This window comes from Salmo salar, chromosome ssa08 (assembly GCF_905237065.1).
Source record: "Salmo salar chromosome ssa08, Ssal_v3.1, whole genome shotgun sequence".
Taxonomy (NCBI): Eukaryota; Metazoa; Chordata; class Actinopteri; order Salmoniformes; family Salmonidae; genus Salmo; species Salmo salar.
Window position 1 is genome coordinate 4,871,472 of NC_059449.1, and position 13,863 is coordinate 4,885,334.

Below are 13,863 nucleotides of genomic sequence, written 5' to 3' on the forward strand. Positions count from 1 at the left end.
AAGATGACTAATAAAATAAATGATGGACAATCATTTTTGTGATCATATTGAAACCCCATGCTTCATGTTTCTCTGGTTGTCTTTCACTAATAACAAATAAATATTTCAAATAGACACTCAAAAACCTATAGAATTGCCCCCTCTTCAAAAGGGGTGACACTCTAGACCCAAACTGTTATAGACCTATATCCATCCTGCCCTGCCTTTCTAAAGTCTTCGAAAGCCAAGTTAATAAACAGATCACTGACCATTTCAAATCCCACCGTACCTTCTCCGCTGTGCAATCCGGTTTCCGAGCTGGTCACGGGTGCACCTCAGCCACGCTCAAGGTATTAAACGATATCATAACCGCCATCGATAAAAGATTATACTGTGCAACCGTCTTCATCGACCTGGCCAAGGCTTTCGACTCCGTCAATCACCGTATTCTTATCGGCAGACTCAACAGCCTTGGTTTCTCAAATGACTGCCTCGCCTGGTTCACCAACTACTTCTCAGACAGAGTTCAGTCTGTCAAATCGGAGGGCCTGTTGTCCGGACCTCTGGCAGTCTCTATGGGGGTACCGCAGGGTTCAATTCTCGGGCCGACTCTTTTCTCTGTATATATCAATGATGTCGCTCTTGCTGCGGGTGATTCCCTGATCCACCTTTACGCAGACAACACCATTCTGTATACATCTGGCCCTTCTTTGGACATTGTGTTAACAAACCTCCAAACAAGCTTCAATGCCATACAACACTCCTTCTGTGGCCTCCAACTGCTCTTAAACGCTAGTAAAACTAAATGCATGCTTTTCAACCATTCGCTGCCTACACCCCCTTGCCTGACTAGCATCACTACTCTGGACGGTTCTGACTTAGAATATGTGGACAACTACAAATAACTAGGTGTCTGGTTAGACTGTAAACTCTCCTTCCAGACTCATGTTAAACATCTCCAATCCAAAATTAAATCTAGAATCGGCTTCCTATTTCGCAACCAAGCCTCCTTCACTCATGTCGCCAAACATACCCTCGTAAAACTGACCATCCTACCGATCCTCGACTTCGGTGGTGTCATTTACAAAATAGCCTCCAACACTCTACTCAGCAAACTGGATGCAGTCTATCACAGTGCCATCCGTTTTGTCACCAAAGCCCCATATACCACCCACCACTGCGACCTGTATGCTCTAGTCGGCTAAAGCCGACTAAATATTCTTCTTCAACTAATTCCAATATTTTAAAATTATTTAAGGCTAAAACTATCATGATTCCATTTGGCAAAACCACTCCTACCATCATCGTTGAAGTTGCAGTTCCGGCAGCAATTGCACCCTTTCCAAATAGAGTATATTTTCGTAGTACTTTTGATTAGATCCAAAAGGCCTACAGTGTTGTTGGACGGTTGCTTGGGCAGTCGCTAAGGTGAATCGCGTTCAACCAATAAGACAAGGGTGAAAAAGCATACTGCGGCAATACCCAGGGCTAGCATCAAGAAAATGTGCACATTTTCCACATTTTTTTACGCCTTCTCGCCATTAAATCGAGTGAAGGAGGACATTGAGCCTTTTCAGCCTGAATGTAGAATGATGTTGTACAAACCGATCCACGGGGGATGCAAGTGTATAGCAGGCTGCATACATTCCCTTTGCATGTTAAGAGGACACGATTCAATATCGCCATCTTCGGCCTTGGGCTAATATAGATGTGTACCTTCAAGACGGGTAGACGGCGTGGTTAAGAGATCTTATTATTTGAGTATTTTATCTGATAATAACAAAAAAAAATGGTCTACCTGATGTCTCAAATTATTGCCCATCACGCTTCTGTCAAGGTGGAAAAAGCAATGGCCAGATCACCAAAACAATCAATCAAATTTCAATCAAATGTACAGAAACCCAGCCTAAAACCCATAACAGCAAGCAATGCAGGTGTTTTAGCACAACAAACATTGAAACATTGAGATGACAGATGAAACATGATGGAATAATTTATGCTCAGAGGTTGACACCTTCAGGAAAATTGCAGTAAGCCTACAGAAGCCTTTTGTAGAAGGCAAAAACTTGCTTACCAGTGCAGTGGTGTTGCATCATTTACTTGAAACAAAAAACAATAACATTCTGAATTGCAAATGACCTGGAAGTCCATTAATTTTCCGTCTTCTCTGATTGATGGGATTTTCTGGTTATATTTTCTCTGTCGATTACGTTAACTGAAATAGTCTACATTTAAAGACATACATTTAAAGACATACATATCTCTAAAGGTAAACTTGTAAACTAGTAGCCTAAGACTTGGCAAACTTTATGTAGGCTTCTACATGTGAAATTGGGTCGTCACTAGTTACCATAGCCACAAAGTCCAAACTGGCAATATCGTAAAAATGTGTGTAAACAAACACTTGTTTTTTTATCTTAATTTAAGGTTAGGGTTAGGCATGAAGTTAGCAGTGTGGTTAAGGGCAGGGTTAAGGTTAGGTTTAAAATCAAACTTTGTGGCTGTGGTAACTAGTGACAACCCTTTAATTAGTGCACTTGCGGGATGGTCTGTTAGCCCAGAGCCCCATTCAGCAGCACTAGCGGTTCTGGGAGGGGGGGCCAGGGGGGGCCAGTGCCCCTATGACAACAAATTTTTGCTATCGTTCTTTTTTTACATCCGTTATTAGACAGTGGCAACGATGATGATTATGAACATGGTCTTTTGCCTGCTAATGCCTGCAATGCAGTGAAGAAAACGATATGACAACAATAACGTCTAATGTAACTGGCCCCTCTAACAGTACAACTGGCCCCAGCTTGGCCCCCCCAGTTGAAATGGTCTAGAACCCCCACTGTTCAGCAGGACTGTACGGTGTGCAAGGTGTGAAATGTTAATTCAACGTAAACGGTGCTGTTCTGAATGACTAGTTGAAGAATGTTATGTGATTATGGTGTTGTGGTAGTGTGTGTTAATATTTCCTCTAATAGCATATTAATCAATAGAAACCACTACAGTTTCAAAATCTGTGAAAGGCATTGCTGAAATAGGCTTGTGCTGCATGGAGCCAAACTGCAGACAATATCGTCTTAAATGTTAAACCCCAGCACCTTTACCTTTGGCCATTGGAGTGCATTTGTCATTATTACTGGTGGAGTCAGTATCTGAAAACTAGGTGAACTCCCTTATACTTGTCATCTACAGGGGGAAATCTAAGCCAAAGAGAATCCCCTACATGTCCATTTAAGGAACACCACACTTTCTTTCAGGTACTTTTTGCCATACCATTTCCTGGAGTATAGCCAGCGCCATCTTCTTTGTCATGTGATTTCCAAGAAGACTGTACTTCTACTGCTACTAGAACAGGTGACAACCAAACGAGTGAGCATCAACAGGTCGATGTGGCAGGTCGATGTGGCAGCAAGTGTGGATCATTTATTTTCTGAACCAGTTATTGGCTAATGTTTTCTCATGAAAATGTCACCAAACAGATGGCATACACTTTAAATATATAGGTGTTTATTTAAGAGTGAATGTCCACATATGCAGATAAAATTAAAAAATATATGTTAAACATAATTTATTTTGTTTATCATCCTCCTGATTGGCTAGCCCTATTGCTTGTCATTGAAAACATAATTCTATTGCACAAATATATATATATTTTTTCACAATAAAGTAAGAGACCGTGTGTGTTTGCTTGAGAGAGAAAGTGAAAGAGATGAAGAGGTCACATGACTGTTAGTAACAATGGCTAATAAAACAACAGTGCAACCCACAACATTTCCAACCATCATTTCTTTGAAAACTCAAGTTTAGTTTGAACTATGTTTATACATTACTGTTTTAAAAGTCATTCAAATGATTGGTAACAATAATGTAAATGGTAAGCCTCTTTCCTACTCGATCAAAACTGTCATCGACAAGTGTCTGGGGTAAAACGAGTTGGGCATAAGGTTAGCAGTGCGGTTAAGGTTAGGGTTAGGGTTAGGTTTAAAATCACATTTTAAGAGATATTTTAGAAATGGGTGGGGTTTATGATTTTGTGATTGTGGTAACTAGTGAGGACCCTTCAATTAGTGCACTTGTGCAACAGTCGGTATGGCCCAGAGCCCCATTCAGCAGGACTCGACAGTGTAAAACATTAATTCAACGGAAACGGTGCTGTTCTCAACGACCAGTTGCAGAATGTTATGTGATTATGGTGTTGTGGCAGTATGTTTAATATTTCCTCTAAGAGCATATTAATCAATAGTAACCACTATAGATTCAAAATCTATAATGGGCATTGTAGAAGCAGTCTCCTTCTGTGCTGCTTGGAGCAAACGGCAGACATTATCACCTCAAATATCAAACCCCAGCACCTTTACCTTTGGCCATTGGAGTGCTTTTGCCATTATTGCTGGTGGAGTCAGTATGTGAAATCTACTCTTCTCAACCATATATTTTCTCTTTCTGTTCCTTTGAATGTAAACACCCTTATATACCTTTAATCTGCATTGGGAAATCCAAGCCATGTCCTTTATGGAACACCACACTTTCTTTTTGGTACTTTTGGCCAAACCATTTCCTGGAGTAGCACCATTCTCTTTGTCATGTGATTTCCAGGAAGACTGTCCTTCTACTGCTGCTAGAACAACAGGTGACAACCAAACTTGTGAATATCACTTCGATTCAGCTATGACCGAAAGTTACTTTTTCGTAGCCGGTTAGGAGAACTTAAGCAGCAGGTTAGGATAATTAACATAGCAGGTTAGGACAATTACATTAAGGTTAGGAAAATGGTTAGGGTTAGGGTTAACGAAAATGCTCTCCTAACCTGCTACGAAAAGTCACTTCCAGAAGTAGCTGTATCGAAGTGGCATGTTTTTGGCGTGTCCCCTAGCTCAGGTCAATGTGGCAATAAGTGTGTTTAAGGTATTTTTAGAAGTAGTTATCGTTTTGTCATGAAAATGTAACCAGACACAGATGGCGTATACTTGATAAAATGTGATGTTTATTTAAGGGTGAATACAATGTCCACATATGCAGATAACGTACAAATAACATTTCAATATATACACTACCGTCAAAAGTTTGGGGTCACTTAGAAATGTCCTTCTTTTTAAAAGAAAAGCAATTTATTTGTCCATTAAAATAATATCAAATTGATCAGAAATACAGTGTAGACATTGTTAATGTTATAAATGACTATTGTAGCTGGAAACGGCTGATTTTTTTTTAATGGAATATCTACATATGCGTACAGAGACCCATTATCAGCAACCATCACTCCTGTGTGGCATAACAAGAAGCTGTCACACCCTGATCTGTTTCACCTGTCTTTGTGCTTGTCTACATCCCCCACCAAGTGTCTCCCATCTTCTCCTATTATCCCCTGTGCATTTATACCTGCGTTTTCTGTTTGTCTGTTGCCAGTTTGTCTTGTCCCGTCAAGTCCTACCAGCATGTTCCTGTTCTCTAGTTTTTGTTTTTATTCCTAGTCTTACAAATTCTGACCATTCTGCATTTCCTGACCATGACCCTGCCTGCCATCCTGTACCTGCCTGACTCTGATTTGGATTACGACTCTATGCCTGCCTTGAAATACCAATTGCCTGCCGTCCTGTACCTGCCTGACTCTGATTTCGATTAAGACTATTTGCCTGCCTTGACTTACCTTTTGCCTGCCCCTTGTACTATAAAGACTCTGAGACTCGTACTATCCTTCTCCTGTGTCTGCATCTGGGTCTTAGCCTTAGCCATGATAGTACGAACTGGCCATGGCTGACCCAGCAGACTCGGACCAGCTCCGCAATGTTGTCTCCTCCAAAGGAGCCACCATTGGAAGACACAAAAAGTTACTTCAAAGTCTTATGGAAGGACTGCAGAACTTGACAGAATGCCAAGACAGCACTTTCAGTGCACTGCTGGAGCAATTCCGCGTATATTCTACTAGGCAGCAAGCCTCTACGGTAACCCCCCAGACTCTCAGTAACCCCGCTACCAGCGGCACTTCTCCCCAGCCTATCCTGGCTTCCCGAGGACCCCGCTTACCTCCTCCGGAGCGCTAAGCTGGAGATCCAGGAACCTACCGAGCGTTTCTCTCCCAGTGCTTCCTCGTCTTCGAGCTGCAGCCCTCTTAGTTTCCCTCGGATCGCTTGAAGATAGCGTATCTTATAACGCTGATGTCCGGGAGGGCTCTCGCCTGGGTGTCAGCAGTGTGGGAGCAACATTCCACCATTTGCCTCAGTCTGGAGGAATTTGTGGTGGAGGTTAGGAAGGTGTTCGATTTTCTGTTGTCCGGTAGAGAGGCTGCTCGGAAGCTACTCCAACTGTGTCAAAACTCCAGCAGTGTGGCAGACTATGGGGTAGATTTTCGCACATTGGCCACTGAGAGTGCCTGGAACATGGAATCTCTTTTCAACACGTTCCTTCACGGATTATCGGAGGAGGTTAAAGATGGGTTCGCAGCCTGGGAGCTTCCCATGGACCTCCCTCATCGCCTTAACAAACAGATCACCGACCATTTCGAATCCCACCGTACCTTCTCCGCTATGCAATCTGGTTTCCAAGCTTCTCATGGGTGCACCTCAGCCACTCTCAAGGTCCTAAATGATATCATAACCGCTATCGATAAAAGACAGTACTGTGCAGCCGTCTTCATCGACCTGATAAGGCTTTCGACTCTGTCAATCACTGCATTCTTATCGGCAGACTCAATAGCCTTGATTTCTCAAAGGACTGCCTCGCCTGGTTCACCAACTACTTCTCAGATAGAGTTCAGTGTGTCAAATCGGAGGGCCTGTTGTCCAGACCTCTGGCATTCTCTATGGGAGTGCCACAGGGTTCAATTCTCGGGCCGACTCTTTTCTCTGTATATATCAATGATGTCGCTCTTGCTGCTGGTGATTCCCTGATCCACCTCTATGCAGACGACACCATTTTTGCTCTTTGCACCCCAATATCTCTACTTGCACATCATCATCTGCACATCTATCACTCCAGTGTTAATGCTAAATTGTAATTATTTCGCAACTATGGCCTATTTATTGCCTTACCTCCCTAATCTTACTACATTTGCACACACTGTACATAGATTTTTCTATTGTGTTATTGACTGTACGTTTGTTTATCCCATGTGTACCTCTGTGTTGTTGTTTTTGTCGCACTGCTTTGCTTTATCTTGGCCAGGTCGCAGTTGTAAATGAGAACTTGTTCTCAACTGGCCTACCTGGTTAAATAAAGGTGAAATATATTTATTTTTTTAATATTTTTTTTTTTAAAGGCCGCTTCAGTAAGAAACTCCTCTGAAATTTGCCGATGGTTGTCTGTCCTCTTAAAGACCAATGGGACACTGTGTGAGATGTGTGTGATAAAAAATGGAATGTGCTGAAGATTTGTTTCTTTCTTCCAATGCACTTTAGTTCCATTTCCTGTTGAAGTCAGTAACTTATCAATAGAGTCGATACCATACTAAATAACTGTGAATTATAAAAGATACTCCCTCCACACATTTTACTTTTGCAAATGTATTTTAGGCACAACATTTTTTATAATTGATGACCAATACATATCAACAATACCAAGTTACCAACCATGACAGCTTCAAAATCTGTGGCATTACATTGTGGAAGTACTGGTGCATGTAGAAAACTACAGATACTACTGTATACAAATAAAAATAAATGCTTTACCATTAACGATTGCAGCTGTGCCGTTGCCATTTTGCTGTGGGTTTGTGAAGAATAATCCTAAACCTTTGAGTGTGTGTGACTGTGCTTGTGTGTGGCTGTTACTTATACTGTGAATCTCTTAGGGAGGTCCAAAAGTTGCTGAAGCCAGGGGAAGACTCTGGGTCCCAATTTTCAATGTTTTTTGCCTGTTTTGCCACCATTCCCCTACCTGGAATGTAAGCCAGCATGATCCCATTTGTTAGGTGGTTTCCACGAGGACTGTCCGGAGTCCTGGTACTAGTCCCATCAGATAGGCAACAACCATAAATTAGTAACGGTCTGGCAACAACCTGAACCAGGAACAGATCAACAAGAGAAACATTACTGCCAAGTTGTTGTGAGTTAAGAAATTAAATTCAATCCAAACCTCCAAAACAATGCAGAACTGTTGAGAAGGATTATTGGGAGTGATATGCAACAGTTTAATGCATCAGTATGATAATGTGTAGCACATACGTGCAAGGACCTTGACTGTGTGTGTGCGTGAGTGCGTGCGTGTGTGCGTGCGTGGTTGCCTGAGAAAGTGAAAGCGATGAAGAGGTCACATGACTTCCAGTAACAATAATTAAACCACAGTGGAAACAACTGCATTTCCAGCCCTTATTTCTTTGAAAGTTTAGGTTGAACAATGTCTATACGTTAGTGTTTTAAAAGTCAACACTAATGTAATTGCTAAGCGTATTCCTATTCGATCAAAACTGTTATCGAGAAGTGTCTGGGGTAACACTAGTCGAAACCGCGACTCAATACTAAGTAGGCTTAAATGTCTCTGTGCTGCATTATTTGTCAAACAATGGTAACAGTGTGAAAATCCACATTAACGTAGCAACCGCTATAGTTTCAAAATCTATGAAAGGCGTCGCAGAAGTAGGCTTCGCCTGTGCTGCATGGAGCCAAACTGCAGACAGTATCATCTGAAATGTTAAACCCCAGCACCTTTACCTTTGGCCATTGGAGTGCATTTGTCATTATTACTGGTGGAGTCAGTATCTGAAAACTACTCTTCTCAAACATATGTTTCTCGTTCTGTTCCTTTTGAAGATAAGGATTTATTGTATACCTGTAATCTGCAGGGGGAAATCTAAGGCAAAGGGAATCCCCTACATGTCCATTAAGGCACACCACACTTTCTTTTTGGTACTTTTGGCCAAGCCATTTCCTGGAATATAGCCAAGACCATCCTCTTTGTCAGGTTATTTCCACATCTGTTGTTGAAAGTAAAACATCTTGTTCGTGTACTGTCATCTGTTGTTTTATTTTACCTTTATTTAATTATTTAATCCTTCTACTGCTACTAGAACAGGTTACAACCAAACAAGTGAGTATCAACAGATTATTAGATTCTGTGCAATACCTATGCTAGCTCAGGTCGATGAGGCAACAAGTGTGGTTAATTTATCTTCTGAAGTAGATATTGGCCAACGTATCATCATGAAAATATCATCAAACACAGATGGCATATACTTGAAATATTTAAGTGTTCATTTAACGAAGGGTGAATACAATGCCCATATATGCGTATAAATGAAAAACAAATATGTTTAAACATTATTTATTTTGTTCGTCATCCTCATTGGATAGCCTTTTTGGTTGTTATTGAAAACATAATTAAAGTGAAAAAATATTTTTTGTTACAATAAAGTAAGAAATTTGTACTAAGCTATTTCAGATACAGTCGTTACCTACTGTTAAACAACAATGGCATATCAAAATGACCAATAAAACCTCACAAACGGTACATTTAACGTGGTGAACTAACTGATTGGTCACAATGATTGGCTTATAGTTCACTTCATTAGCTAGTACCAGGCAAGAGCAAAACAAGACAGTTAAATCAGTCAATCAATCAAATGTATTTATAAAGCCCTTTTTAAATCAGCAGATGTCACAGTGGCTATGAAAAACTCCATAGAAAGACAGGGAGAAACTTAGAGCGGAACCAGGCTCTGAGGGGTGGTCCTCTTCTGGCTGTGCCTGGTGGAGTTAAAGTAACTGCCCAGTGAAAATCACACTTTTAAAAGTTCATATTCTCTGAATTCATATCCAGATAATGTTGTTGATTTATCCTATACTTGTATTTGTGGCCAAAGCAGAAATTGGATAAAAAACACTTTAAAACCCCCACCTCAAGCTTGTCTCAAACAGGCTGTTTAAAAAAGCACTTGCTACTTCCTCATAGAAATGATCACCCTGAGGAGGATGAGTTGGCCAATCAGCGATCTACTCGCATTAACACCAACTCCATTCTGTTGTTGGTGTACGCCCACACCATTCCAACAGAGAAAAGCTACTTTTTAACATACTTAATTACTATTTTTGGAAGGAAAACTATTTCACTCATATTGCAAGTAATGATAGGTCATATTTCATACAAGCATGGAAACACTGGACAGTTACTTTAACATAAAGAAAGGACAGAAATGGTTTGACATTATTCACTGTGAATTATCCCTCAGTAGGCTACAACATCATTTTGGTTTGTATTCTAATCAATAAAGAATCTACTATATTGTGCAAAAAGAACACCTGATATGGCTAATGCAAATATTCTTTATATATCACAAATTCATTAACATATATTTTTGTATATTATTTCATACCAAGGGATAGACGAATGGAAACAGCCCTCCTCCACATCTATTGCTCCACGTCTACCCTCCATGACACCTCTGAAAGGTGATGAAAGTAGCCCCATCCTTCACCCCTAGCTCTCCCAGGCTTTGGTGCCCTTGGACGGGCTTGCCGTTGTAGGCGAGGTTCAGGCTTCCCGTCAGGTCAGGCCGCTTCTGTAGGAAACTCTTCTGAAGTTTGCCGATGGTGTCTGTGCTCTTGAGGACCAATGGGACTCTTTTGCCATCTGATCCGTTGAGCACGGTGACAGTGAAATGGGAGGCTCGGGTCGATTCAGGGTCTTTGACAGCAAGCAGAGAGGCGTGAGTTGCGTTCAGGAATGTTAGATCGTACAGAACAGGGATCGGAGGGTCTCCACTGAGGCAATGCTGGAGTCTAACAGGTAAGGCCTGGGACAGAGAGAGAGAGAGAGGAGGGGGTGGAGAGAGATAGAGAGTGTGTGTGTGAGAGGAGAGACATGTGGCATAAATATAGGCTATATCATCAAGAAAGTCAAGGTTGTTAATCCTCTTCATTATTTTCTGACACACAACATCAATTAACAACACTTTTGCAAATGTGTGCCGCAGATTTGTGTATTTCATGCACTGCACTATGCCTGCTTTCAGTTTCTGTTACAGTCAGTCATGCAGATGAACATAGTTTATACATTGCTAAACAACAATGTCAATGATAAAATATTACTCCCTCACACACATTTTACTTTTGGGCACAAAAAATGCCCTTCACATTTTCAACATTGATGACCAATACATACAGTGTCTCTTAAAAAAAAAAGTCTAATCAATACTATGTTACCAACAACTACAGCTTTAACATTTATGATATTATATTGTGGAAGTACTATTGCATGAAGAAAACTATAATATTGTATAGAAAAAACACCTAATAGCCTTACCATTGGCCGTTGTAGATTTGGTGTTGCCATTTTGCAGAGGTTTTGTGAAGAATACTCCTCAACCGTATATGTTCCTCCTTCACCTTTAACTGTATTTATACTATCTCTGTAGGGGAGGTCCAAAAGCTGCAGAAGCCAGAGGGAAGTCCCTAGATACCCAAATTCAAAGTTTATTCACATTTGCCCAACGTTCCCCTGTCTGGATTACAGCCAGCATGATCGTATTTGTCAGGTGGTTTACGCGAACTGTCATGACTCCTGGTACCAGTGCCATCAGATAGACAACAGTCAGAGAGTTATAACTTTCCGACAACAACCTACATCAGGAGCAGAGCAGCAATAAAAACCTCCTTATTGGGAGTGATTCACAACAGTTTAATGCATCAGCATGATAATGTGGCACAAATACGTGCCGAGACCTTGACCTGTGTGTGTGTGCAGTACGTGTGTGTCTGCCTGAGCATGCAAGGGAAAGAGATGAAGAGGTTACATGACTGTTAGTAACAATTGCTAATAAAACAACAGTGGAAACCACCACATGTCCAACCCTAATTTCTTTGAAAACTCAAGTTTAGTTTGAACTATGTTTATACAATAGTGTTTTAAACGTCATTCAAATGAATGGTAACACTAATATAATTGGTAAGTTTATTTCCTATTAGATCAAAACTGTCATCAACAAGTGTCTGGGGTAACACGAGTCCTAACCTCGACTCGGTACTCAGTACCGAGTATGCCTAATTGTCTGTTCTGCATTATTTGTCAAACAGTGGTAACAGCATGAAATCCCACATAAACGTTTATTTAGGGAACACCATCCTCGTGATAGTAGCTAGGGTATCATATTATTATATTGCTCTAACTCCACACACTACAAACGTTGTACTGTATTGGGTATTTTGCTATTTACAGACGCTCCAATCAATTCCAATCAATTAAGTAAATTCCTAGAGATGAACCCTAGGTACCCATAAAGCCCATAAAGTGAAACTCTAAAACAATAACTTTTAACAAATGTATTTATTGTGCATAAATAGTCATGGTTCTAAGTACTTTTGGGACAGCTTAGTGGAGTCTGACATTAGCACAGTCAGTGTAGTCAGCTCAGCTATCCCCATTGAGACCGTGTCTGTGCCTCGATCTAGGTTAAGCAAAACTAAACATGGCGGTGTTCGCTTTAGCAATCTCACTGGAATAAGGACCTCCTCCATTCCTGTCATTATTGAAAGAGATCGTGATATCTCACATCTCAAAATATGGCTACTTAATGTTAGATACCTCACTTCCAAGGCAGTTATAGTCAATGAACTAATAACTGATCAATATCTTGATGTGATTGGCCTGACAGAAACATGGCATATGTCTGATGAATTCACTGTGTTAAATGAGGCCTCACCTCCTGGTTACACTAGTGACCATATCCCCCGTGCATCCGGCAAAGGCGGAGGTGTTGCTAACATTTACGATCGCAAATTTCAATTTACCACCCAAAAAATGACAGCATTTTCGTCTTTTTAGCTTCTAGTCATGAAATCTATGCAGCCTACTCAATCACTTTTTATAGCTACTGTTTACAGGCCTCCTGGGCCATATACAGCGTTCCTCACTGAGTTCCCTGTATTCCTATCGGACCTTGTAGTCATGGCAGATAATATTCACATTTTTGGTGACTTTAATATTCACATGGAAAAGTCCACAGACCCACTCCAAAAGGCTTTCGGAGCCATCATCGACTCAGTGGGTTTTGTCCAACATGTCTCCGGACCTACTCACTGCTACAGTCATACTCTGGACCTAGTTTTGTCCCGTGGAATAAATATTGTGGATCTTAATGTTTTTCCTCATAATCCTGGACTATCGGACCACCAATTTATTACGTTTGCAGTCGCAACAAATAATCTGCTCAGACCCCAACCAAGGAGCATCAAAAGCCGTGCTATAAATTCTCAGACAACCTAAAGATTCCTAGATGCCCTTCCAGACACCCTCCACCTACACAAGGACGTCAGAGTACAAAAATCGGTTAACCACCTAACTAAGAAACTAAATTTAACCTTCCGTAATACCCTAGATGCAGTTGCACCCATAAAAACAAAAAACATTTGTCATAAGAAACCAGCTCCCTGGTATACGGAAAATACCCGAGCCCTGAAGCAAGCTTCCAGAAAATTGGAACGGAAATGGCGCTACACCAAACTGGAAGTCTTCCGATTAGCTTGGAAAGACAGTACCGTGCAGTATCGAAGAGCCCTCACTGCTGCTCGATCATCCTATTTTTCCAACTTAATTGAGGAGAATAGATTTTGGGGAATGCTGTCGCAAAGCTAACTAAAAAGCAGCATTCCCCAAGAGAGGATGGCTTTCACTTAAGCAGTGATAAATTCATGAACCTCTTTGACAAAAAGATTATGATCATTAGAAAGCAAATTATGGACCCTTTAAATCAGCGTATTTCTCCAAAGCCCAGTTGTCCTAAGTCTGCACAATACTGCCAGGACCTAGGATCAAGGGAGACACTCAAGACTTTTAATACTATATCTCATTGATGAAAATAGTCATGGCCTCTAAACCTTCAAGCTGCATACTGGATCCTATTCCAACTAAACTACTGAAAGAGCTGCTTCCTGTGCTTGGCCCTCCTATGTTGAACATAATAAATGC

At 41.0% G+C, this 13,863-nt stretch overlaps 1 protein-coding gene across 2 annotated transcripts; it reads right to left on the reverse strand.

Moving 5' to 3' along the window:
- Positions 1 to 9,209: 9,209 nt before the first annotated feature.
- LOC106609985 (uncharacterized) lies at positions 9,210 to 11,498 on the reverse strand. Of its 2 annotated transcripts, XR_001329815.2 has the most exons (3): positions 11,203 to 11,498; positions 10,274 to 10,693; positions 9,210 to 10,069 (listed from the first exon to the last, which is right to left on the reverse strand). XR_001329815.2 is itself a non-coding variant. In XM_014209072.2 (2 exons), exons 1-2 carry the CDS (start codon positions 11,230 to 11,232, stop codon positions 10,325 to 10,327), a joined length of 399 nt encoding a protein of 132 aa, XP_014064547.1. In that variant the 5' UTR covers positions 11,233 to 11,498; the 3' UTR covers positions 9,210 to 10,324. The 2 variants fall into 2 exon arrangements, 1 of the variants encoding a protein (XP_014064547.1); XM_014209072.2 differs by having other exon boundaries at positions 9,210 to 10,693.
- Between the last annotated feature and the right edge of the window lie 2,365 nt (positions 11,499 to 13,863).

What these genes read in the sequence shown, in the direction of transcription:
- LOC106609985 (XM_014209072.2), bottom strand. Translation starts at nt 11,232, where the DNA reads ATGGCAACACCAAATCTACAACGGCCAATG. An exon ending in CAAATCTACAACGGCCAATG is followed by an intron (nt 10,694 to 11,202) that starts GTAAGGCTATTA and finishes TCTCTGTCCCAG; the next exon opens with GCCTTACCTGTTAGACTCCA.